The sequence below is a fragment of the Myotis yumanensis genome, unplaced genomic scaffold, assembly GCF_028538775.1.
Source record: "Myotis yumanensis isolate MYYU_CA2020_CCGP unplaced genomic scaffold, mMyoYum1.0.hap1 SCAF_10, whole genome shotgun sequence".
NCBI lineage: Eukaryota > Metazoa > Chordata > Mammalia > Chiroptera > Vespertilionidae > Myotis > Myotis yumanensis.
In genome coordinates, this window is record NW_027223761.1 from 37,292,224 (window position 1) to 37,319,935 (window position 27,712).

Below are 27,712 nucleotides of genomic sequence, written 5' to 3' on the forward strand. Positions count from 1 at the left end.
GGGATATTTTCACCTTTAGGGATAATTTAAATTTTTGGCTTGGCACATTTTCTTCTCTTTCTCTATGGTTGCAAGATACATTCATTTTCAGAATTCTTTAGCCTTATTCTGTAATAGATTGGCTAGTTTGGTTTTTGCTGCTGTTGTAAGAACTGTTATAATTAGCCCTAGCCGGTTTGGCTCAGTGGATAGAGCGTCGGCCTGCGGACTGAAGGGTCTTGGGTTCGATTCCGATCAAGGGCACATGCCCGGGTTGCGGGTTCAATCCCCAGTAGCGGGCGTGCAGGAGGCATCCGATCAATGATTCTCTCTCATCATTGATGTTTCTATCTCTCTCTCTCCCTCTCCCTTCCTCTCTGAAATCAATAATAATAATAATAAAAAAGAACTGTTATAATTAGTATCTTTGCTTTCTCTAACAGTCTTATGGGTTTGTTTTGAAAAACCTAAAAAGAAAAAAAAAAGCAGAAGAAACTTTTATTTTGCTAAATATTTCTTCAAGAAGGGTATTTTATGCTGGGCGGTACTCTAAACGTGGAATCCTAAATAACCAAATTTTTCAAATATCTCCAAGATTGAAATGGCCTCAGAAGCTTTCCCCCCCAAAATGTAGGAAAATTGTTTATAAATTGGAAAGGATAGAATTGAATTAGTAAGAGGACACTCAACTCTGAGATCATTAAGTATTTATACAGGGGCATTTAATTCCTTTGAATGAATTCATGTCTCCTGACCCAGACAAATTACAGCTCAGAGTTCTGAAAGAATTTTGGGATGAGATCATTTGCTCTTTGTCAATAACATTTAAGGACTCATGGAATTACCACAAAAAGACATATTTTAAAAACTGAGACTGGAAGAGCTTTATGTATTCCTAGTCAAAATCTAGAATGGCTTAAATATATGATATGGGGATTTAGAACAGGAAACTGTAATTATGAAGAGCCAACATGGGCCTGCTAAAAGTATGTTAGGTCAGACTAACCACATTTTCTTTATTAGGGGAGTTCACTGGTAGAAGAGGGAAATACTGTCAGCTATCATTTTTGAATTCAGGAATGTTTTGATGGGAATGATTAGGATATACTTGGGGATACGAGAGAAATTTCAATTGTTTGATGAAGCAGGTGCTGCAAAAGTAAAAGTATAGAAAGGAGATGGGATTTAATAGCAACACTAAAATGTAAGGATTGCCCTGACTGGTGTGCTCAATGGTTAGAGCATTGGTCTGCACACCAAAGGTCCTGGGGCTCATTCCTGGTCAAGGGCACATACCTGGATTGCAGGTTTGATCCCCAGCCCGGTCAGGGCATGTGCAGGAGGCAGCCAATTGATACGCCTCTCACATTGATGTCTGTCTCTCTGTCTCTCTTTCTTCCCCCAACCCCCGTCCCTTCCACTCTCTCTAAAAATCAATGGAAAAATATCCTTGATGAGGATTAACCCCCCAAAAAGACAATAAAATGTAAGGCTTTTATAGTTGGTCACAAGTTTGATTTATGGCAAAAGTGTGATTTAGTTGACACAAAGTTGTGAATTTTATCTGGCATTAATATATATTGTTTAAAAAGAGTGGACAGTCCTGTTTTAAATTATGCTAGTTAGACCACACCTAGATAGAATACTAATTTTAGTACTAGGAGTCAGGGTGGTGAGGGAACCGAAAACCATGTCATATGAATTAAGTTCAAAGGAGCAGATTTGTTTTATCACTAGTAAATGACTCTGACAATAGCTTCCACAGAAGAGTCCCAGAAGAACTTGGAGAATTCTGCAACATTGTTGGAATACCATAGATTTTGATGGCACTCACTTGAATAATTGTAGATTGGCTAACAGGCACAGAAGTGTATGAAGTTCATTCTAGGGAGAGGATAGCATCTGCAAAAGAATGAAGGCATGAAAAAGCATGCCATATTTAAGGAAATACAGTGAGTTAGTACAGATAATGTATAAAGATGGAGAGAAGGGGTTTGGTGGGTGAGAACGGGGAAGTTAGCAGGTGCTTTATATGAAGGTGTAGTAACTGGACACCCATGAGGATAAAAATCTATGATAATAGCCCTGACCGGTTTGACTCAGTGGATAGAGCGTCGGTCTGTGGACTGAAGGGTCCCAAGTTCAATTCCGGTCAAGGGCATGTACCTTGGTTGCGGGCACATCCCCAGTGGGGGTTGTGCAGGAGGCAGCTGATCGATGATTCTCTCTCATCGATGTTTCTAGCTCTCTATCCCTCTCCCTTCCTCTGTAAAAAATCAATAAAATATATTTTAAAAAAAGATGTTTAAAAAAAAAAATCTATGATAATAAAAGCATAATATGCTAATTAGACCAGACAGCTGAACGACCTTCCAGACGTCATTTCGGATATCCTTCTGGACAGAGCTGCAGCGGTGGGGGCCGGGGTGGTTAGGGGCGATCAGGCAGGCAGGTGAGCAGTTAGGGGCGATCAGGCAGGCAGGCAGGCAGAGTGGTTGGGGCGATCAGGCAGGCAGAGGTGGTTAGGGGTGATCAGGCAAGTAGGTGAGTGGTTAGGGCGATGAGGCAGGCAGGCAGAGTGATTAGGAGTGATGAGGCAAGCAGGAGAGCGTTTAGGGGCGATGAGGCAGGCAGGCAGAGGCGGTTAGGGGCGATCAGGCAGGCAGGCGAGTGGTTAGGGGTGATCAGGCAGGCAGGCAGAGGTGGTTAGGGGCGATCAGGCAGGCGGGCGAGCAGTTAGGAGCCAGTGGTCCCGGATTTTGAGAGAGATGTCCAACTGCCGGTTTAGGCCTGATCACCATAGGGATCAGGCCTAAACCGGCAGTTGGACATCCCTGTAGGGTTCCTGGATTATGAGAGGGTGCAGGCTGGACTGAGGGACATCCCCTTCTCCCCCCATGTATGAATTTAGTGCACCAGGCCTCTAGTGATTTATGTAAGTCTTGATTGTAGTAGGCCTAGAATTCCAGGCTTTTTCACTTATTTTCAAGAGCTCTTTCTCCTTTCCTTTCATCAGGTTTTTTTTTTTTTTTTTAATAAATCTGAATATTTTTATTTGACATGTTAAACTTTGTAAATTTAAGGTATACAGCATGTTACTTTGATACATTTATATATTATAATATGAGTGCCATTGAAGCAATATTTGTCACATTACATCTTTGTACAATGTTATTATCTACTAGAGGCCCGGTGCATGAAATTTGTGCACTGGTGGTGTGTGTGTGTGTGTGTGTGTGTGTGTCCCTCAGCCCAGCCTGCACCCTCTCCAATCTTGGATCCCTCTCACAATCTGGGACTGCTGGCTCCCAACCGCTCGCCTACATGCCTGCCTGATTGCTCCTAACTGCTTCTGCCTGCCAGCCTGATCGCCCCCTAACCACTCCCCTGCCAGCCTGATCGACTCCTAACTGCTTTCCTGCCGGCCCGATTGCCCCCAACTGCCCTCTCCTGCTGGCCTAGTCACCCCTAATTGCCCTCCCCTGCCGGCCTGGTCCCCCCCAACTGACCTTTCTTCCCCACCTGGTCTCTCCCAACTGCCCTCCCCTGCTGGCCTGGTTGCCCCTAACTGCCCTCCCCTGCTGGCCATCTTGTGACCACATGGAAGCGGCCATCTTTGGCCACATAGGGGCAGCCTTCTTGTGTGAGGGTGTGCTGGTCAATTTGCATATTACCTTTTTATTATGTAGGATGTTCATTATACTGTGCATTAGATCTCTATGACTTATTTACTACTTGTACAAGTTTGTATCCTTGAACACCATCAATCTTATCTCCTCCTCTTCCCCCCTCCCCCCAGTCCCCTGGTAACCATCTTTTTTTTTAATGGTCTGACTTTTTTAGGTTCCACAGATAAGTGATAACTTACAGTACTTGTCTTTCTGTGTCTCACTTATCTTACTTAGTATAATGTGCTCATCATGGTCCATCCATATTGTTGCAAATGGCAGGATATCCTCCTTTCTCACGGCTGATTAATATTTCATTGTGTGTTCATACCATGTCTTTTTTATCCATTCATCTGTTGATGCCATTTTGGTTGTTTTCATATTTTGGCTATTGTGAATAATGCTGCAATTAAACATTGGTGTGCATATATTCCTTGAAATCCTGTTTCCTTTGGGTATATACCCAGAAGTGGAATTGCTGGATTGTGTGGTAGATATATTTATTTTTAAAAAATATATTTTTATTGAATTTCAGAGAGGAAGGGAGATGGAGAGAGATAGAAACATCAAGGATGAGATAATACCATTGATTGGCTGCCTCCTGCACACCTCCCACTGGGGATCAAGCCCAAAACCTGGGTTTGTACTCTGACTGGAAATCAATCATGACCTCTTGGTTCATAGGTTGACACTCAACCTCTGAGCCACGCCCGTCAGGCTATTTTTAATTTTTTGAGGAACCTCCGTATTGTTTTCCATAGTGGTTGGACTAATTTATATTCCCACCAACAGTGTTCCCTTTTCACCACATCCTTGCCAGCACTTAGATGTTAGCTTGACAGATGTGTGCCCTGCAGGGTATTCAGATGGGCTGAAAGGGAGGCAGTATCTATACTTGATGTCTTGCTACCAAAGTTCTGTCCTAGCTGTGGTTTGGAGCAGTCCTATCTGGATAGGTTCTCAAACCTCAGTCTCATGTTAAAATAGTACATTTTGGAATTAGGTACATGAGTTGGACTAGGTTGGTGCCTGAAAGATGTCAAGCAGAAGGCAAATTATCAATAAAAGTAATGGCTGAATATACAAATCTAAACTTATCTTACAAAGAAAATATGTTGAGAAAGTGAACAAATCTGCCTCGAGGGGAAAACATGGCAGTAACAGATGGTTTCTGTTCCTCTTCCATTGAAAAGCCTGGTGAGCAGCTTTCCTGCGTTAGTGCCTTAAAGAGGCCTTATGGCCTGTCCAAGATAGGGGCAGCTCATTGCCTGTGTTCTGGGTATTTGTTTGTGAATGTCTGACTCCTGAGCACCACAGTCAGCTAGTGATGTGGGGCCAAGGTACAGGCTGTCTCTTCAGGATGCAGTTTCCTTCTTCACTTTATGCTGCAGGAGCTGTAATATACTTCAATTTCATATGTAGAAGAAGTGAGGGAGAGTCATGAATAGAGTGTAGTGTCAGACAGTTTTCTGTAGCTACCAAAAAACTCTGCTAGCCTTATTGTGTTTTTAAAAGATGTCTTTATTTAAAAATGGCTGATAATAATGAAGTAGTCACCCGAAAGTAGCAGCAAGATTAATTATCATTTAGTTAGAAATTGGCCTTCGCTTCTCTTATTACGTGTGCCCCACCGATCAGATGGCAGGAGATAATTTCTGATTTGTACAGGGGCTCAGAAATTATCTGGAAGACAAAGAGAATTGAAATGCTGGGGCAGCAAATGAGTTGAACACAAAACACAAGTTGGTTCTTCAGCATGCACTAGAAATAGAAGTGTGACTTGATAGTACTGCTATTCCTATGGACAGTCTGTTTCAGGAGTTTGTAACAGCCAAGATATAGTGACATCTTTTAGTGCAGAAAGTAAACTGATTATAGCATGAGTGGCACTGAATTGGTGACTGATGTCACCAACAGGATCAATTCTAAGATATCCCAGAATGCCAGTATGCAAAGGATAGCATAATAATCTGGCTATATCCACTTGCAAGAAAAAGAATTTCATCACTCTTGCTATAGGTAATGTGAATGATGATAGGATTGATGTTGATGTGGTGAGGTAAGGCAGTTCATGTAACATTTTCAGGTCTGGAGAGAGGGATAGTTCAGTTGCCTTCAACGAGCTTTGTCTAGAGTATAGCTTTGAATGCTTGAAACCTCTGCTTTAAAACATTGACAGATTGTTAAAAACATTATTTTTTATTTAATTAATAATTTGCTTTTAAAAATTAAACTTTTACTTTTAGATAATAGATTCATATGCAGTTGTAAGAAACAGTACAGAGATTCCCCTGTATTCTTTATCCAGTTTCCATCAATGGTAACATTTTGCAAAACTATATATTATCACTACCAGGATATTGACAATGATACCATCAAGATACAGAAGTGTTCCATTACCACAAGAATTTCTGGGGTTGCCCTTTTATAGCCCCTCATCTCTGACCTCTGGCAATCAACAATCTGTTCTTTATTTTTATAATTAGGTAACTTCACAAATGTTATATAAATGAAATTAGACAGTGTATAATATATTGGGATGGTCTTTTCTCACTCTTGTACTAGTAGTGCAGGTCTGCAGGTGATGAATTCTCTTAGTTTTGCTTTACTTAAAAATGTTTTTATTTTTGTCTTCATTAAAGAAAAAATTCTCAACTAAGGATATGCTTTTATTGATTTTAGAGAAGGGGAAGGAAGAGGGGGTGAGAGAGAGAGAGAGAGAGAGAGAGAGAGAGAGAGAGAAGAAAGAGAGAGAGAGAGAGAGAGAGAGAAAAGAGAGTGTGAAAGAAACATGATAGGTTGCCTCCCATTTCGGATCAAACCTGCATTGCTGGGTCTGTGCCTGGACCAGGAATTGAACAACTACTTTTAGGGAGTTCAAGAGTTCAAGACCACGCTCCAGCCAACTGAGCCACACTGGCCAGGGCTTGTCTTCAATTTTTAAGGTTCTTTTATTTCTATTAATAGAATTTTGGATTGACAAGATTTTCTGCCCCCCCCCCCCTCCCCCTTATTACTTGTAAGGTGTTGGTCCATATTTTCTAACCTCCATTGTTTCTGATGAGAAGGCAGTGGTAATTTCAGTTATTTTCTTCTCCTTAAAGTAATGTACTCTTTTTTTCTGGCTACTTTAAAGATTCTTTTTCTTTAGTTTTTTTTCTTTTCTCCCCCTCCCTCTTTTCTTCCCAAAATCTGACTATGATGTACCTATGTATGTTTTGTTGTTTGTTTGTTTTGTATTTATCCTGCTTGGGATCCACTGAAATTCTTGAATCTGTAAATTTAGATTTGAAAAGGAAAAAAACCAGCCTTTTCCTTTGTAGGTAGGGAAAAACCCAGTTCTTCTATGCTGTGTATTTTGCCTGTGTATCTCCTTTACTACTTACGAAGAACACTTCACAAAAAGGAAAGGAAAAAAAAAGAATATTTCACTCTGACACTTTTGGTCACCAACAAGCAATTCTCTGATCAGTAGCTGGGTGCCCTACAGTCCTGACACTGTCAACCTGGAGATAGCAACAGATCCTATAGGTTGAGGACTCAGTCTCACAAGACTGCCTCCATTCAAACAGCAGTCTCAAATATACCAGGTTATCACCTGTGCTTCTGACCATTGAGCTTCCAAAGACAGCCCCGCCTGGGGTTTGATTAATTTGCTAGAGTGGCTCTCAGAACTCAGGGAAACATTTGTGTTTACCAGTTTATTAAAGGGTGTGATAAAGGATACAGATGAACAGCCAGATGAAAAGATACATAGGATGAGGTCTGGAAGGTCCTGAGTGCAGGAGCTTCTGTCTCTGTGGAGTTTGGGTATGTACGGATGTGTTTGCCTGCCTGGAAGCTCTCTGAACTTCACACTGTTGGGATTTTATGGAACCTTCATGTAGGCATAATCAATTATTAACTCCTTTTCTATTCTCTCTTCTCTCTATGGAGGATGAGGGGTGGGACTAAAAATTCCAAGCTTCTAATCAGCGTTTGGACTAGCCCCTATCCAGGAGCCATCTAGGTGCTTTACACAGAGTCACCTCAATAGAATAAAAGATGCTCCTAATGCTCTTATCACTTAGGAATTTTTTTTTAAAAAATATATTTTATTGATTTTTTACAGAGAGGAAGGGAGAGAGAGAGTTAGAAACATCGATGAGAGAGAAACATCGATCAGCTGCCTCCTGCACATCTCCCACTGGGGATGTGCCTGCAACCCAGGTACATGCCCTTGACCGGAATCGAACGTGGGACCCTTCAGTCCGCAGGCCGACGCTCTATCCACTGAGCCAAACCGGTTTCGGCATCACTTAGGAATTTACACGGGATTTAGGAGCCTTATGTCAGGGACGAGGTCAAAGACTAATATTAGAATAAGAGATGCTGTTAGTGTTTTTATCACTTAGGAAATCACAAGGGTTTCAGGAACTCTGTGCTAGGAACTGGGGCAGATACCTGTCTATTTCAATTATTTCACAATATCTTTTACCAAATTTGGGAAAATTTTGTGTTTTGTTTTTTTCCCACTACTTCTAAAAATATTGTTTTCTATCTCATTTGCTCTCCTTTCCTTCTGGGGCTTCAATTATATGTATGTTAAACTTGTTAACCCACAGATTTCTCAGGTCCTCTCTGCTGGGATTCCCCCCACACACCCCCTCAGTTTTTTTTCCTCTGTTTTCCAGATTGGATAATTTTTGTGAATTTATTTTTAAGTTCACTAACTCTTCTGCATCTTTAATCTGCTGTTAAGCCCATCTACTGAGTTACTGTCTGTTTCTCTGTTGAGATCTATTTTTTCATTATTATGATCTAGCTCTTTTGAAATCCTGTGTGGTAATTCCAATATTTGGGTCAACGCAGGGTTGGTTTCTGTTGATTGACTCTTCAAGAGATTAATGTTTTCCTGTTTCTTTATATGCTGAGCAGTTTTGGACTGTGTTCTTGATATTGAGATACCTATGTTGTAGAGACTCTGGATTCTGTTAACTTCCAACAAAGAGCATTGAATTTTGGTTGTTTTGATAAACTCTATTCCCCTGTAGTAAGCAGCAGCTTAAATCTCTATTAGTTTTTTTAGTCCTAACTTGGTTGCTTGGGGTCTGCTCCATGCATGCATGGTTCCAGGATCATCCAGAGACTTGGACAGTTTATACATGGGTTGGGGCATCTCCTTTCTGACTTTCTCTGGAATTTCCCACCCTCACTTTCCAGCTGCAGTGGTTGCTTTATAGTCTGTATTCAGGTTCTTCAAGCTAGTAAGACTGTGGGCTTTTGTCTGAATTTTAGCCACCTCTCATGGTACAGACTGAGACTTCCTTGGCCAAAAGCCATAATAAGGGAAACCAGTGTTGTTACCTTCTTCCAAGTGTTGACCCTCCTTCCTACTTCAGAATCTGCATGCTTTTTCTTCTTCAGTACCTTTGGATAGTTGTTTTTAAAAACAATATTTTGTCCAGAGTTCATATATATGTGCAAGAGAGTTGGTTTCATAGGAGCTACTTTGCCATAACTGGAAGCAAAACCTTCATCATAGATAAAAATTATTCTATTGACAAAGTCAATTATTATTTTTTGTTTACCTAGAAAGTTATTTAGTAGTACATACGTTCTATTTTAGATTCTATGAAAACCTGCCCATTTAGGTTAATCTGTAAGTGATCAAAATGTTTCCTGCCCAAATTAGAAGAAACACTTGGAGCTGTGGTTTCTAACCTTTCTGGGTCATGGGACTCTTTGAGACCGATGAAAATTGTGTTCTCTCCCCAGAAAAATGCACATATTAAATATAAACTTATTTATATTTAAACAAAATTTATATTTATACAAATTTTTATAAATCTTCAGAGACTTTAGGCTTTGAAGCTTTTCAGCATAAGCATCTCTCATTTAGGGTTATTCAAATCAAACAAGTACCAACAGGCAAATAGCAATACAAATGTCAGTTTGTTTCTGGCTTGGTCAAAGCAGAACAAGTAAACAAAGAACCTTTTAGAAAGTCTTTGCAAGGCATGCAAGCTTAAAAAAAAATCTGCAGTGATTTATCTGAACTGTACTTTCCTGGTGGCAGATTCACAAAGATAGACACCTATTTGACTAATTTTAATCCTAGAAATGGGCCTTAGTTTCGATATCCAGACCTACCAATATTTGTATACTCTGTATGTGTTGGGCAAATAATAGCTTATTATTTCTAGGACAATAGGACAGTTGTGGTTGTGATGTCATATTCCTAATATTGTTTAACTTTTTTCAAAATATGTTTTTATTCCTTTTTTGATAGGAAGGGAGAGGGAGAGATAGAAACATCAACGAGAAACACATTAATCGACTGCCTCCAGCACGCCCCCTACTGGGGATTGAGCCCACACCCCGGGAATCGAATCTGGGACCTCTTGGTCCATGAGATGACTCAATCCACTGAGCTACACCAGCCTGGCTTGTTTACTTTTTCAAAGCTCTAAATAATTGAGGATTAGCTTGTGATATGCATACAGGTTTCAGGAGTTAGGGCTAAGGTTGGTGTTCTTGAGGCATTAAGTTTCTAGTAGTTCTCAACCTTGGCTGCACATTAGAATCACCTGGGAATCTGTTTAAAATCCTGATTTCTGGGGCTCATCCTCCGGAAATTCTGTTTCTTTGTTATGGGGTGGGGCCACAACATTAGTAACAAAGAAACAGAATTTCCGGAGGATAAGGCCCAGAAATCAGGATTTAAAAAAGATTCCCAGGTGATTCTAATGTGCAGCCAAGGTTGAGAACCACTGCTCTAGTGCTTATTCTCAAAACTCAGCCCTCAGTAAAATGATGAAAAATTCAATTTAAAAAAAATATTGATTTTTTTACAGAGAGGAAGGGAGAGGGATAGAGAGTTAGAAACATCGATGAGAGAGAAACATCGATCAGCTGCCTCCTGCACACTCCCTACTGGGGATGTGCCCGCAATCAAGGTACATACATGCCCCTGACCAGAATCGAACCTGGGACCCTTGAGTCCGCAGGCCGACACTATTCACTGAGCCAAACCGGCCAGGGCCAATTGTTTTTTTAATAAAAAAAATTCTTAGTTTTGTGAATCTCTTTTGTCTATTACTTTTCTCACACTCTTTATAGGGTGGCTATGATAAACATGATTTGTTCTCAGGGGCCTCATAACTCGTCTTAGTACACCTCCCTTTTCCCTCGCAGTGAAAATGCTATGCTCCTGTTGATAGGCCCAATCTAATACACAGAAGGATTTTTCTTTAAGGTTGGCACTCTCTGTGGTGCCTCTACTCAGAACCGGACTCTTTATCTTTAAGACTTCTTTATTCAGCTTGTTTGAAGAAGCAGCAGGAGGTGGAGAGGTGGTGGTGAGGACAGAGGATCTAAAGACCATTTCTCCCTCTAATTCATAGCTTCCCCTTCTTCTTTGTCTATGCAACAGTTCAGCTCATCATGTTTACCTCTGCTTCATCTTTTTTTTTTTTTAATTATCTCCTTAAGTAATCCCCTTCATCATTTCAATGCTCATTATTTCTTAGGAGGCACTTCATTGCCATCTATGAAAATATCTTTTTCTAAAGGCTTTCAAATAGGGCAGTGGTAACTGCCCTGATTCCTATATACAGCATGTCCTCAAATAACGTAGTTTCATTCAATGTCATTTCATTATAACATTGATGAAAAAATAATTGATTTTGGGCTGGGGCTACTGTCTGTGTGGAGTTGGCACATTCTGCCCATATCTGCATGAGTTTTCTCTGGATACTGTGGTTTCCTCCCATATTCCAAAGATGTTCATGTCAGGTGAATTGGCTTGTCTACATTGTCTCAGTCTGAGTGAGTATGGGTGTTAATGCTCCCTGCAATGGAATGGCGTCCTGTTCAGGGTTGGGTACTGCTTTGCTCTGTCAGATGGCCACCTGCAACCCAGAACGGGAATAAGTGGGTTGGGAAATAATGATCTTACTTGTTTGTATTAATCTTTCATATATACACACATATATACATGTATAGTCACACACATACACACACACACACATATATATATATTTCACATTTCAGTGTTTAATATTAGAAGTGTCTTGGGTCTTTATTTAGAAGTTTAGTGATGTTTTTGTGACCAGAAATATGCAAAAGGAGCTTAATTCTAGTTTATATCAATTGTCCTATTGTAAAATTAGTTTCATTATACGTCTTTTTGCTTAAAGTTGCAGTTTCTAAGAACCTATTGATGACATTGAGGACTTACTGTAGGTTCATACATTTTGTGGTTTTTGATGAGGGGATTTTCTAGTCTAATAAGGAAGAAATGAGCAAACTGACAATTAAAAGTGAAGAAGCTTAGCAGGAAGAAATTCTTATCTTCTCTCAGAACTGAATACAGTTTAAAAATACATTCTGAGAATCTCAGACTGTAGACAAGATCATTATGTCGTCTGCTTGCTGTTTAATTACTTTGTACTATAAGTGCAGATTGGAATGGGTGGGCTCTTTGCAGGTGTCACTGAAAGCTCCGAGACCAGCTCTGCAGTGTTGTAGGGCTTTATTGCTACTGCTGGTACCAGCTGCCTGCTGATTTTGCCAGTGTTCTTTAGTGACTATTACCAAATGTCATTTAAGAGATGCAATTTATTGGAAAAGAGTTTCAGAAAAGTCAGTTTGGAAGAAGGGATCAAGAAATGGGAGGAATTGAAATTGTGGTACTTGCTTTACTAACAGAAAGAAAGTTGAAAATTGTCAGAAGTTGAAAATTATAAATAAGTGGGCTTACAATGATGATGGACAAAACCTGAGAGAATGGAAGTGAAGGTTTTGTTTTAAAAGCAGTAACATTATTAGTTTCTGGAACAGGTGCCTTAGAATTCTTACAAAATATTCTTTAAAAAATGTTTTTTAGAGAGAAAAAGGGAGAGGGAGGGAGAGAAAGAGAGACAAGAAAAGAGAAGAGAAGAGAGAAGAGGAGAAACATCGATCGGTTGCCTCTCACACACACCTTGACTGGGTATTGAACCTGAAACCCCTTTGGTGCATGGGATGACACTCAACCAACTGAGCCATACTGGCCAGGGCCAAACTATACTTAAAAAAATTTTTTTTCAATGTCTCTGGGATGATTTAGAGTGAAGGACTGTCTGACTTTAGGTCACCCCAATTCAGTATTGGTGAAGAATGCATCTTTCTTAGTAATCACCAGCCCCTTTGGGTTTCAAACCAACGTATAAAAACTATAGTTGGAACACAATTTATTATATCAACTAGGGCATGTGAACTGGATCCTACAAGTTTGTCTGAATAGTTAGACCAAATAAGCTGAAGATTTGGAGCCTCCCTGATAAGAACCTCCCTGTGAATGGTTATTTGTATGTTATTTTCCCTATATATATTTGATAGTAAGGTCCTTAAGAATAGTTGCTCATCTGGATTATTTTTAACCCCCACAGTACTTAAGGCCCTTGAATAGCATAAATAAATAGATATAGAATTCAATTGCTCAACAAACAGATATAGAATTCAATTGAATTGTCCTTGATCATATTTCCTACATATTTTTCTATGACTCCTAATAAATTTATTTGTTTGACATATTTAGGCACATTTAATTTGTTCCCTACTCCATAACCCCTAAGGAAAAGCAATATTTTGGGTAGCATACTTTTGGATAAATCACTAGTGACTTTGTAGTACTTTGATACTGGTTGAGCCCTTCATCCCATTATACTATATTGTAATGTTTTTCAAATTGAATTGTAACCATTAGTAGGTCAGCAATTAGCATATTTAGTTTTAATGATATAGAGCAGAAATTATGAGAGGGTAAGTATTTTGTGAAATTTTTGTTTTAGGTAAATATAGATATACACATGTGTGTGTTTATTGCTTCATGATGAAAAATTTATTTCATACTGGAGTCATGGTCAAAAAGTTTGAATCACACTACTTTATTGTAATACTCTGTTATTTCATTTGTCATATAGCATTATGCCAGTACATACAGGCTTCTAAAGCCAGGGACGGTGCCAGCCCTTTCATTTCCAGTACAACTGAAGGTAAAAACAAAACAAAATTGAGACTACCCAAAGCTTTCTGGTGCCTCTAAATATGTCTCTCTGGTGGCATTTTGTGCCCTTTGACCTTCTAACTTTCTTGTGCCTATTTGACTAGTAGATTTTTCACATTTGTATCCCTCTAGGTGGTGGGTTCTTTGGTTCTTCCTCTTTTCACTGTAATGCTCTGTTTTCAATATGCTGTAATGTTTTTAGGAGGAAGAAGGGGGAAACAAAGGAGAATTTCAGAAATTTCGAATGATTTTGAATTGATAAAATAGCTTGTTAGATTTTCATTAAAATCTGCTTTCTTGCTGTTCTTGAATTTTTTAGTTCCTTTGTATTTTTAAAGAGAGCATAGAAATGCATATTTCATTCTGACCTTAAAAACATTTATGCTTCAATGCTGTTATTAGTTAACTTTAAGCAAACTAAATATGGCATTCAGAAAAAAAGAGATGGATATAATTCTTTATCTTTCCTTGTGCTTTCTCCCCTCTCTCCCAAGAAAATTAACTGTAGGGTTTGTAGTAATTATTTTCATTTTAATGAAAAGGAATAATAGCTAGTGGTGTCCAATATTAACCATGCTAAACTTTCAGCATCTTTACTTACCTAATAACTTTAATACCTTTCCTATTCTTAGATGGCTGGCATTTCTGTACTTGCTTTGCCTTTATTTCTGTACATTGCTGGACTACCAAGCTCAGACATTCATAACCCTGAGATTGCAAGGGACTTTGTGGAGATGATTTACTTCTTTCTTTTTCTTGTAGGTGAAAATTTTGAGCAGACACCATTAAGACGAACATTCAAATCTAAGGTCCTGGCACGATATCCTGAGAATGTAGAATGGAATCCCTTTGACCAAGATGCAGTGGGAATGGTTAGTATTTGTTAACCACAAATATGAGAATTTACAAGAGCAAATTTTAAAAAGGGGGTTGTATGTATATTGCTCATGATTCTGCATTTTGATCAGTATATCAGATATTCAGAATACATATATCAAAATACTAAAAGTCACAGTGTGTTTCTGTTGTGTCAGACAAACATATAGTAATGGGTCAGCAAATTCTTTTTGTGTGGTACTGAACTGTTGGTTGCTTATAGCATTGGGATTACATAAGAGTTAGGTTTAAAAGTAATCTCAATCTGTGTTATACATGTCTGAGTTATATGACAGAAATGACTATTTTTGTTTCATCATCATTTTAGGTAGGACATATATAAAAACACTGTTACTTTTAACAGTCTTGGAGAGCCTCAAGTTTTCAAATGCCTAGTCCAGTGCTTATTTCATGTTATATTCTAAAAACACCTAGGCTTTGGGAAGTCAAGGTCAAGGCTAATGGATATAACATAATGTAGGTCCTTGTATTTGTTAATCCAGGCTGCTGGTAGTTCGTTTGTATAGCCAGGATTGTGTAAAATGTAAATGGGGACTGATTGATTCAAGTCAATTTGATTAGCTTTCCAAGTTTCTTTATATAATCCATCTGAGTTAAAGTGAAAAAAGTACATCTTTATCCTGATTATGTCATCTCCTTGCTTTGTATGAAATGAGCACCCTTTTTTCTATGAATAGAAAGAAGGTTTTATTGATGACAAAATTCTGTGAGCTGATAGAGTCTAAAAGTTTATTTTATTTTTAGATACAAAGTTATATCAATCTGATTTTTAGATATATTTCTAGCATTATCTCTCAATATGTGCTATCATGCTGCTTTCTTTTTCCTCCTTTCCTGTGTGCATTTTTTCTGTCCCTCAGTTACACTTCTTTTCCTTGTCTACCTGATGAATTGTAACATAACCTCATCTGTGAAGCCTTTTCTGATGTTCCTAGACTGAGTTGTCTTCTTTCTTCCCCTAGCACTTTGTATATACTTCTCTATAGCCCTGATAACTGCATTATCATTTTATTTACTTGTATATCTTACTTAGAATGGGAGACCTTTAGGACAGGTATTTAGCTGTGTGATCTTGATATCCCAAACACCCAGGAAGTGGGTGCACTATAAGTAAAGAAATAGTGGTGGGTGTTCTGAAAAGAGGGTCAGCAGTGAGTATTCTCACCACTTGTTCCCTTGTCTTTGCAGCTGTGCATGCCCAAAGGGCTAGCATTCAAGACCCAGGCTGATCCCAGAGAGCCACAGTTCCATGCCTTTATTATCACAAGGGAGGATGGCTCTCGGACATTTGGGTTTGCCCTCACATTTTATGAGGAGGTGACTAGCAAGCAGATCTGCAGTGCAATGCAGACGCTCTACCACATGCATAATGCTGAGTATGATGTCATACATGCTCATCCTGCTGATGGCCGAGACCACAGTGACATGGAGGATGGTGAAGGCACTCCTGGGACCAAGCTGCAGCGCTTCAACTCCTATGACATTAGCCGGGACACGTTGTATGTCTCTAAGTGCATCTGCCTCATCACGCCCATGTCCTTCATGAAAGCATGTCGGAGTGTTCTGGAACAACTTCACCAGGCAGTCACTTCACCTCAGCCCCCTCCACTGCCCCTTGAGAGCTACATATACAACGTACTCTACGAGGTGCCACTCCCACCTCCCGGCCGGTCCTTGAAGTTTTCTGGGGTCTATGGGCCAATAATCTGCCAGAGACCAAGTACTAATGAGCTTCCCCTATTCGACTTTCCTGTCAAAGAGGTCTTTGAACTGCTTGGGGTGGAGAATGTGTTTCAGCTTTTTACTTGTGCTCTTCTGGAGTTTCAGATTCTGCTCTACTCACAGCGTAAGTCAGTGCTTACTAGATCTCTCTTCTTGCATAGGGCCTCCCTTTTCATATCGGATACAGTGGGGCTGACTGTAAAGGTCTAGGGTTGTTACAATTTGAGCAAAACTCAGATCTTTTACAGGTATGTGTAGATGGCAAACCAATGGACCATGAGAGGGATACCAGTTCTTTTTGTTGTTAATCCTCACCCGAGGATATTTTTCCCATTGATTTTTAAGAGTGGAAGAGAGGGAGGGCAGGAGAGAGAGAGAAAGAGAGAGGCAGGGAGAAAGAGAAACATGGATGTGAGAGAGAGACATTGATTGGTTGCCTCCCGCTCTGGCCCTGACTAGGGCCAGGGATCAAACCTGCAACCCAGGTATGTGCCCTTGACGAGGAAGCCATGAAGCCATGACCCTTTGGTACGTGGGATGATGCTCTAACCCAGCGGTTCTCAACCTGTGGGTCGCGACCCCTTTGGTGGTCGAATGACCCTTTCACAGGGGTGGCCTAAGACCATCCTGCATACCAGATATTTACATTACGATTCGTAACAGTAGCAACATTACAGATACGAAGTAGCAACGAAAATAATTTTATGGTTGGGTCACAACATGAGGAACTGTACTTAAAGGGCCAGAAGGTTGAGAACCACTGCTCTAACCACTGAACAACAGCGGCCAGGGTGCCAGATATCTTTTTTTTAAAATTTAAACTCTTTATTGTTTAAAGTATTACATATGTCTCCTCCCCCCTCCCCCATTGACCTCTCCCTGTCACTCCCACTCCTAGCAGATCCCGTTTTTAAAAAATGGAGCTAGAACTTAAGAACATTGCAAAAGAACCAGGATGGAGGCTACCTGTGGATTGTTGCAGTTTTCCCTAGTTTGCACTTTATTGCCTCAAGATATTCCTAATTCACTATAGTACTTTAGCGACTTTTTTTGTTTTTTGTTTTTGACTTTGTATTACTGAATCTTTTTAAAGCATTGACTTTTGTTTTCACAGAAACTGTTCTTTCTTTTGCCCTTGTATTTCACCACTTTTTTTGCATACTATTTGGCTAAATTATATAATCCAGTTATAGGTTCAACTAGTACAAACAAATCGTTGACACTAGTTTTTTATTGCAAAAATAATGTATGCTCAAGGCATATACTTAAAACAATTCTAAAGGTAGTAAAAAGAAATCTTCCCTCTTTCTCTCCTGTGATTGCCACAGATCAAATTTTTTGTGTATTTCTAATGAAAATTATAGTTTTAAAAAACAAACAATATGTGGACAAACAATGCAGAGAAAGTTGTAAGTTTTCCTCTTTTTTGATCTAGAGTTCTACCCCCATGATCTTTTAATTATTTTAATGCCCTCCTTCCAAATATTTTTAAATAATGCCACTATTTTTATGTAAGCATTGAGTACACACATGTGTTAATTTAATTTTAAAATTAAATTTATTGGGGTGACATTGGCTAATAGGGTCAGATAGATTTCAAGTGTACATTACTATGATACATAATCTGCATATTGCATTGTGCACTCACCACCCAGTCAGATCATCTTCCTTGATGCACTTTTCTGTAGTGTAATAAAAATGTTAGAGACTATGGCCTTGGCCGATAGTTCAGTGGTTAGAGCGCTAGCCTGTGAACTGAAGGGTCGTGGGTTTGATCCCTAGCCTGATTGGGGTGCGTGCAGGAGGCAACCAATCAATGTGTCTTTCTCACATTGATGTTTCTTTCTCTCCTCCTTCCTCCCTTCCTCTCTCTCTTAATGGAGAAAATATATATCCTTGGGTGAGGATTAACAACAGCAACAAAATGTTATAAACGATGAAGTTTTAGTCCAGAGGTCCTCAAACTTTGTTTTTTAAAATATATTTTATTGATTTTTTACAGAGAGGAAGGGAGAGGGATAGAGAGTTAGAAACATCGATGAGAGAGAAACATCGATCAGCTGCCGCAACCGAGGTACATGCCCTTGACCGGAATCAAACCTGGGACCCTTGAGTCTGCAGGCCGATGCTCTATCCACTGAGCCAAACCGGTCAGGGCGGTCCTCAAACTTTTTAAACGGGGCCAGTTCACTGTCCCTCAGACATTCCACACATGCACACTGCGGGCCCGGGACGAGTCGGATGCTAAGCAGGACAGGCAGCGGCGGCAAAAACACCCGGCGGGCCGGATAAATGTTTTTGGCGGGCCGAATGTGGCTCGCGGGCCGTAGTTTGAGGACCCCTGTTTTAGTCAATAATTGCTATATTTGCATTACTAGTTAAAAAAATAACAAAATGATTTCCAGGTCTTGTTCTTCTTTCCTTAGCCATGAGCAGGGTGATAACTTTCAAAGCATTAGTGAGCAGATATAGGATTCTTTGTTAAACTTCTACCTAGTTGATACATACCAGTTTCTGTTCCTACTCAGTCTTCCTCATTTTCTGGAAAGCTTCTTGTTACTTGTAACTTTTTTGTGAACCAAGCTGTGATTTTAAATGATGGGGTGGGTTTTTAGTACATGAAACCACTAACCTTTATGAAAGCTCATTTGAAGCCAGCCATTCCCGAAGGATGATTTTAAAACGTATGTTCCTGCGTTCCCCTTTTTGCCTGAAAAAGGGACATACCATTTATGAATAGTAATTTTTTTAGTTTCAATTTTAACTGGTCCATTTTATTGGCTTTGCCAATGTATTTATTACTCATTTAAAAATAATAAAACAGTTCTAGAAATTGCATTCTGAAGAAGAGCTAAACTTTGAGCACAAGCCTTTCCCTCCACTCTGTCTTTGACCTAAAACAAGAATTTTGAGTCATTAAAGTCAAGTCTTGTGGGTCTTTCAAGTTCTAGGGAAGTGTTAAAATAACCCCTTTGTGCTGTTCTCATTCAGGAAAGGTTGTAGCTTCTTATAGAATGCAGACATATCTGAGTGCTAAAAGGCCTGTTTGGGCTTCCATGCTGAACGAACGGAGACCCAGACTACTGTTCTTTTCATTTCACTTCCACTTAAGAGAATCTACTTAACATTCTGGTTTAACAAGGTGCTATTTATGATTTCTATAATATTTTCACATTAAATTTTATTATAAGCAGGGACCTGTATGTAGGAGGGTATATTTCAACTTGTGATCTGTTGAGGTCTCTGACACCCACTAGGGATTCACACGCATACCCTTGCTGAAGTTTACTCTGATCCTTTCTAAATGTGAAATTGTAATTTTAACTTACTATTTGAGAAGCAAGTGCTTCATTTTTGACTGTTTGGTTTATGTGTGTTTTTTTTTTTTTGGCCTAGATTACCAGAGACTGATGACTGTGGCGGAGACAATTACAGCTCTCATGTTTCCTTTCCAGTGGCAGCATGTCTATGTCCCTATTCTCCCGGCTTCTCTCCTACATTTCTTAGATGCTCCTGTTCCATACCTGATGGGCTTGCATTCCAATGGCCTGGATGACCGGTCAAAGCTGGAGCTGCCTCAAGAGGTGAGAGAAATGTGGAGCTTGAGTGCTGATGCCCTTGGCCCAATCTAGGATTGCGAGAGAAGGTCTTTTGGAATATGCCCACTGTGGTGTCACCAAGTTTTTCTTTTATTTTGGGGAACATTAATAACTTTCCAGGAAAAAAGTAAAAAACAATGAACATTTAGCTCGGTTTATATCATTCCAGAAACAATGGTCATTTTTATCACATGACCTATCTCTGTGTTTATACAGTTGTGAATTGCCTTTTTCATACAGGTTTTCAAACACAGTACTTCACACACTTTTAAAGGTATTTATTAGAAACTCTTTTTATTATATAAAACTTTAAACATATACAAAAGAGTAGCATAAGGAATTTGTATGTTCTCAGTGCCCAGAGCTTCAATAGTTATACGTTATATTTTATATTATTTTTTATTTCTATACCTTCTGCCTCTTTTATTTTAAGGAAATCCACAAAATAGAATTCCCATCTAATAAAAGAGCAACATGCAAATTAACCATCACTCTGTCACTCCGTCACAAAGATGGCGGCGGCCACGGAGCTGAAGTGAGCAGGAGGCTTGGGTTGCCCCCGGGCACTGGGCTCTGCTCAAGGCTACAAAATTTCAATTATAGAAGATAAATAAATCCCAGATACCTGCTTCTAGCCGACTCAAGGAGGGACTGGGAGCCTGGGTTACCAGGGGCAACCCAGGCTTCCAGGAGACCTGTGCTCCGCTCAAGGCTACAAAGTTTCAATTATAGAAGATAAATAAATCCCAGGAAAAAAAAAAGAAAGAAAAAAAGGAGAGGCTGGGAAGCTTGGGTCACTGGGGGGGGTGTGGCCAGCCTGAAAATGGCCATCAGCCCCTCACCCAGGTGGCCAGGCACCCCAGCGGGACCCCCCCACCCTGAAGGGGCTGTGGCCAGCCTGAAAATGGCCTTCAGCCCCTCACCCAGGCTGGCCAGGCACCTCAGTGGGGACCCCCACCCTGAAGGGGGTGTGGCCAGCCTGAACACGGCCCTCAGCCCCTCACCCAGGCTGGCCAGGCACCCTAGTGGGGACCCCCACCCTGAAGGGGGTGTGGTCAGCATGAAAAAAGCCCTCAGCCTCTCACCCAGGCTGGCCACACCCCCATGGGGTGAGGGTCCCCACTGGGGGGCTTGACCAGCCTGCAAACAGGCATCAGCCCCTCACCCAGGCTGGCCAGGCACCCCAGCGGGGACCCCCACCCAGAAGGGGGTATGGCCAGCCTGAAAACGGCCCTCAGCCCCTCACCCAGGCTGGCCAGGCACCCCAGCCGGCCCCCACCTGTGCACCAGGCCTCTATCCTATATAATAAAAGGGTAATATGCAAATTGACCCTAACAGCAGAATGACTGGGAATAACTGGTCACTATGACACTGACCACCAGGGGGCAGACGCTGGAGCTCTGCTCAGCCACAAGCCAGGTTGACCGCTGCCAGCACAGCAGCGGTGGCGGGAGCCTCTCCCGCCTCCTCAGCAGTGCTAAAGATCTCCGACTGCAGCTTAGGCCTGCTCCCTGCTGGCAAGTGGACATCCCCCGAGGGCTCCTGGGCTGCCAGAGGGATGTCTGACTTCCATCTTAGGCCTGATCCCCTGGGGAGCGGGCCTAAGCCAGCAGGTGGACATCCCCCGAGGGGTCCCAGACTGCGAGAGGGCACAGGCCGGGCTGAGGGACCCCCCTCCCCCGAGTGCACAAATTTTTGTGCACCGGGCCTCTAGTTTTATATATACTCTAGTAATCAGCTGTATATTAATAAATCAGTGGTTTTCTTTTACAGGCCACAGTTGATCTATAAAAGTTGACTTGATCATTGTGATTCTTGTAGTACAGAGTCAGCTTCATAAACTTTCCTTGTTCTGTATAGGAAGGCCTTGAGAGAATGCTTCTCTTGCTGTGAGGGTGGCCTGCTCTTCTTCCCTATTTTAAATACCAAAAGAATTGATTAAAAATTTGTATTTACATGTTTATTTCCTGGTTCATTTTAGGTAGATTTAAAGCATGCTTTTAAATAAGATTGTTTTACTTTTTATTTTCCTACAATTACCAATGGAACTGGCTTACCTTTTTAGGTCATTTTGTGACTGGTATGAAACTAGCTGGGAAGATGGCTTTCCTACTGTGACTTTCTTTTTTTAAAATATGCTTTTATTGATTTTTAGAGAGAGAGGTAGGGAGAGGGATAGAGAGATAGAAACATCAATGAGAGAAAAACATCAACATCGATTGGCTGCCTCTTCCCCACTACGGGGATCAACCCGAACATGTGCCCTGAATGGGAATCTAAAGGGTGACCTCTTATTTCCTGAGTCGACACTCAACCGATGAGCCACATCAGCTGGGCCTTACTCTGATTTTCTTAGATATTAGAAAGGTCTGGGAAGAAGACTTTGGAACATGACTTTCTCTCCTCCATCAGAATTTTTTTGGGGAGGAAATTTTTGGGGTGTAACTGAAGAATATGAGTAAGGGGACCTCCTGTATCTGAGCAGTATTCAGGTTATTAGGCATATCTGGACAGCAGGCTTGATGAAATCGCTGATAATTAGATCACATTTATGATATTTAAATTATAGTCGAATGCATCTCTGTACTCTTTTTTCCTCTCCTTTGGTTTTAGAATTAAAATGTCTTCTTGTAGCTTTTTATTTTTTTTTTTATTTTATTTATTTATTTTTTAAAAAAAATATATTTTATTGATTTTTTACAGAGAGGAAGGGAGAGGGATAGAGAGTTAGAAACATTGATGAGAGAGAAACATCGACCAGCTGCCTCCTGCACATCTCCCACCGGGGATGTGCCCGAAACCAATGTACATGCCCCTGACCGGAATCGAACCCGGGACCCTTGAGTCCGCAGGCCGACGCTCTATCCACTGAGCCAAACCAGTCTCGGCTTCTTGTAGCTTTTTAAATTTCTGCCTTTTTTGCTCCTTTGATTCTGTAGAGCTTTGTGCTATTTTGGATGGGACAAGATTAATTAATAAAGGAAGAAAATATCTAAATGATGGGGAAAACTATTGGGAGTATTGAGTTTTTATATGTATTTGTCTACTCTACTGATAAATATAGGGTGTTCCAAAAAATGTATATACACACTTTGAATAATTATAAAGGCAGTGTTTATTAAAATACATTGGATTTTCTTTTTTTTTTTTTTTTTTTCCGCTTAAAGTATTACAAAGGGTATTACATAAGTGTCCTTTTTTCCCCCCCGCCCTTGACAAACCCCTACCCTCCCTTACCCCCCAGTGTCTTATGTCCATTAGTTATGCTTATATGCATGCATACAAGTCCTTCGGTTGATCTCTTACTCCCCTCCCTCCTGCCCCCCAACTCTCTCTGGCCTTCCCACTGCAGTTTGACAATCAGTTTGAGGCAGCTCTGCCTCTGTATCTATTATTGTTCAAAAGTTTGTAATGGTCTTTATTATCCATGAATGAGTGAGATCATGTGGTATTTTTCCTTCATTGACTGGCTTGTTTCACTTAGCATAATGCTCTCCAGTTCCATCCATGATGTTGCAAATGGTAGGAGTTCCTTCTTTTTAACAGCAGCATAGTATTCCATCGTGTAGATGTACCACAGTTTTCTAATCCATTCATCTACTGGTGGGCACTTAGGCTGTTTCCAGATCTTAGCTATGGTGAATTGTGCTGCTATGAACATCTGGGTGCATATATCCTTTCTGATTGGTGTTTCTGGTTTCTTGGGATATATTCCTAGAAGTGGGATCACAGGGTCAAATGGGAGTTCCATTTCCAATTTTTTGAGGAACCTCCATACTGCCTTCCATAGTGGCTGCACCAGTCTGCATTCCCACCAGCAGTGCACAAGTGTTCCTTTTTCTCCACATCCTCTCCAGCACTTGTCGTTTGTTGATTTGTTGATGATGGCCATTCTGACAGGTGTGAGATGGTACCTCATTGTTGTTTTGATTTGCATCTCTCGGATGATTAGTGACTTTGAGCATGTTTTCATATGTCTCTTGGCTTTCTGAATGTCCTCTTTTGAAAGGTGTCTATTTAGATCCTTTGCCCATTTTTTGATTGGATTGTTTATCTTCTTTTTGTTAAGTTGTATGAGTTCCCTATAAATTTTGGAGATTAAGCCCTTATCAGATATGACGTTGGCAAATATGTTTTCCCACGAGGTGGGTTTTCTTGTTGTTTTGTTGATGGTTTCTTTTGCTGTGCAGAAGCTTTTTATTTTGATGTAGTCCCATTTGTTCAGTTTCTCTTTAGTTTCAACTGCCCTAGGAGCTGTATCAGTGAAGAAATTGTTTTGGCATATGTCTGAGATTTTGTTGCCTTTGTATTCTTCTAGAATTTTTATGGTTTCCTGTCGTACATTTAAGTCCTTTATCCATTTTGAGTTTATTCTTGTGTATGGTGTAAGTTGGTGGTCTAGTTTCATTTTCTTGCATATGTCTGTCCAATTTTCCCAACACCATTTATTGAAGAGATATCTTGGCTCCATTGTATGTTCATGCCTCCTTTGTCAAAAATTAATTGAGCATATTGGTTCGGGCTAATTTCTGGACTCTCTATTCTATTCCACTGATCTATATGTCTGTTCTTGTGCCAGTACCAGGCAGTTTTGAGAACAGTGGCTTTGTAATACAGCTTGATATCTGGCATTGAGATCCCACCTACTTTGTTCTTTCTCAGGATCGTTGCAGCTATTCGGGGTCTTTTTTTATTCCAGATGAATTTTTGGAGAGTTCGTTCTAGATCTTTGAAGAAGGCCATTGGTATTTTAATGGGAAGTGCGTTGAATGTATAGATTGCTTTGGGTAGTATGGACATTTTAATGATGTTGATTCTACCAATCCAAGAACATGGTATGTTCTTCCATCTGTTTATGTCTTCCTCTATCTCTTTTTTCAACGTCCTGTAGTTTTCTGAGTAGAGGTCTTTAACCTCTTTAGTTAAGTTTATTCCTAGGTATCTTAATTTTTTTGGTGCGATGGTAAATGGGATTGTTTTTCTGATCTCCCTTTCTGAAAGTTCACTATTGGTGTATAGAAATGCCTCAGATTTCTTGGGGTTAATTTTGTATCCTGCTACATTGCCAAATTCATGTATTAAGTCTAGTAGCTTTTTGATGGAGTCTCTAGGGTTTTGTATGTATAATATCATGTCATCTGCAAATAAGGACAGTTTTACTTCCTCTTTTCCAATTTGGATGCCTTTTATTTCTTCTTCTTGCCTAATTGCAATGGCTAATACTTCCAGTACTATGTTGAACAGGAGCGGTGAGAGTGGGCATCCCTGTCTTGTTCCTGTTCTTAGGGGAAATGGTGTTAGTTTTTGTCCATTGAGTATGATGTTGGCTGTGGGCCTGTCATATATGGCTTTTATTATGTTGAGGTATGATCCTTCTATTCCCACCTTTCTGAGAGTTTTTATCAAAAATGGGTGTTGGATTTTGTCGAATGCTTTTTCTGCATCAATTGATATGACCATGTGGTTTTTTTCTTTCAATTTGTTTATGTGATGTATCACATTTATTGATTTACGGATGTTGTACCATCCTTGCATCTCTGGGATAAATCCTACTTGGTCATGGTGTATGATCCTTCTGATGTACTGCTGGATCCGATTTGCTAAGATTTTGTTGAGGATTTTGGCATCTATGTTCATGAGGGATATTGGCCTGTAATTCTCTTTCATTGTGATGTCTTTACCTGGTTTTGGTATTAGGGTGATGCTGGCTTCATAGAATGAGCTTGGAAGCGTTCCTTCCTCTTGAATTTTTTGTAGTAGTCTGAGGAGGGTAGGTTTTAGTTCTTCCTTGAATGTTTGATAGAACTCCCCTGTGAAGCCGTCTGGCCCCGGGCTTTTGTTTGCTGGAAGCTTTCTGATGACTGCTTCAATTTCTTCCATAGTTATTGGCCTATTGAGGTTTTTAGATTCTTCCTGATTGAGTTTTGGAATGTTGTATTTTTCTAGGAATTTGTCCATTTCCTCCAGGTTGTCTAGTTTGTTGGAGTAGAGTTGCCCGTAGTATTGTTTAACAATCATTTGTATTTCTGTGGGGTCTGTTGTTATTTCGCCTCTATCATTTCTGATTTGGTTTATTTGGGACCTCTCTCTTTGCTTCTTGGTGAGCCTGGCTAGGGGTTTGTCAATCTTGTTTATCCTTTCAAAGAACCAGCTCTTGGTTTCATTGATTTTCTGTATTGTTTTTTTGGTCTCTATTTCATTGATTTCTGCTCTAATCTTTATTATCTCCTTCCTTCTGCTCACTCTGGGGTTTTCTTGTTGCTCTCTTTCTAATTCTTTGAGTTGTAGAGTTAGATGATTGACTACCATTTTTTCTTGTTTTTTGAGATAGGCCTGTAGAGCTATAAACTTTCCTCTCAGGACTGCTTTCATTGTGTCCCAGAGGTTTTGGATTGTTGTGTTTTCATTGTCATTAGTGTCCAGGATGTTTTTAATTTCTTCTTTGATGTCATCGGTAACCCAATCAATATTTAATAACATGCTATTCAGCTTCCAAGTGTTTGAGTATAAAATACATTTCATTTTCAAAATTGAGCTCTCAGCTGTTAAAATGTGTATACATTTTTTTAGGGACACTGTGATACATAAAGAGTAGATACCAAAGATTGGAGAACAGGGATTTTTGTTTTGTTTATTCTAAACAAATGCATATTTAATATTGACATTTCTTCCTAGTAAACCTAATTATAATTTTGTAAAGTCAAAATAAAAATAACAAAAATGGTTGAAACTGTAAAGCCAAAAAGGCATGATACATGCATAATCCAATAAATAGGTCACTAGGCAACAAGCCAGATTTGTCAGTTTTATTTTAATCTTTGGCATTAGCTTGCTGTATACTTAGGGCAAGTTCTGTTCCCTCTAGGATCTCTCAGCATAATTTTTTGTTTTTAATGGAACGTTTTATTTATTTATTTTATTTTTTGTTAATCCTTATCCAAGGGTATTTTTCCATTGATTTTTAGAAAGAGTGGAAGGGTGGGGGAGAGACAGAGAGAAGCATTGATGTGAGAGAGACACATTGCCTGGTTGCCTCCTGCACGCACTCTGACCACCGGGCTGGGGATCTAGCTTCCAACCGAGGTATGTGCTCTTGACTGGAATAGAACCTGGGACCCTTTAGTCCATGGGCTGACTTTCTATGCACTAAGCCAAACTGGCTAAGGCTCAGCATCATTTTTTGTGTGCTTCATATATATGTTTGTATGAAGATATTGCGAGGACATTAGCAGTTTTCTTAGCAGGATTGTTTGAGAAACCTGAGAGTTCACACTGTTCTGGGTATTGGGGCTTTAACTTTTGCAGTTTTCACCATCATTGCTGCATCCTTTGATTCTCCCTGTGGTCTATTTGGGAAGAAGTGGTGACACTGGGACTATAGAATACATGTCTGTACTTAATAAGCAATTATAGGGTTTCAGAGTCTCACTTCATCATAACTGGATATTTTCTACATTGATTTTTAGCAGATGACCTCTGGGATATCTGTGTATTACCGATGGGTACACATAATGAATGGAGAATGATAATATTGCTGAAAGATAACTTTGGGATGTCTCATAAGTGGTATATCCAATATAATAAAAGCCTAATATGCTAAGTGTGTAGTTGTCCAGTCAGCCGTTCAACCAATCAAAGCATAATATACTAATGATATGCTAAGGCCACTCAACCGCTTGCTATGACATGCACTGACCACCAGGGGGCAGACACTCCAACTGGTAGGTTAGCTTGCTGCTGGGGTCCGGCCAATCGGGACTGAGTGAGATGGGCTGGACATGCCCTGGATCCCTCCCGCAGCCCCTCCCCATCTGGC

At 40.2% G+C, this 27,712-nt stretch overlaps 1 protein-coding gene across 3 annotated transcripts in view; it reads left to right on the forward strand.

Moving 5' to 3' along the window:
• DENND5A (DENN domain containing 5A) overlaps positions 1–27,712 on the forward strand; it is an 81,336-nt gene that overhangs the window by 15,397 nt on the left and 38,227 nt on the right. For 2 of the 3 annotated variants that reach the window (XM_070425332.1, XM_070425330.1), the window contains exons 2-5: positions 13,595–13,666; positions 14,440–14,549; positions 15,763–16,420; positions 19,693–19,880. In XM_070425332.1, coding sequence (XP_070281433.1) covers positions 13,595–13,666; positions 14,440–14,549; positions 15,763–16,420; positions 19,693–19,880 — 1,028 coding nt within the window. The remainder of the gene's footprint in view (positions 1–13,594; positions 13,667–14,439; positions 14,550–15,762; positions 16,421–19,692; positions 19,881–27,712) is intronic. The other variant, XM_070425331.1, reaches the window with a different exon arrangement.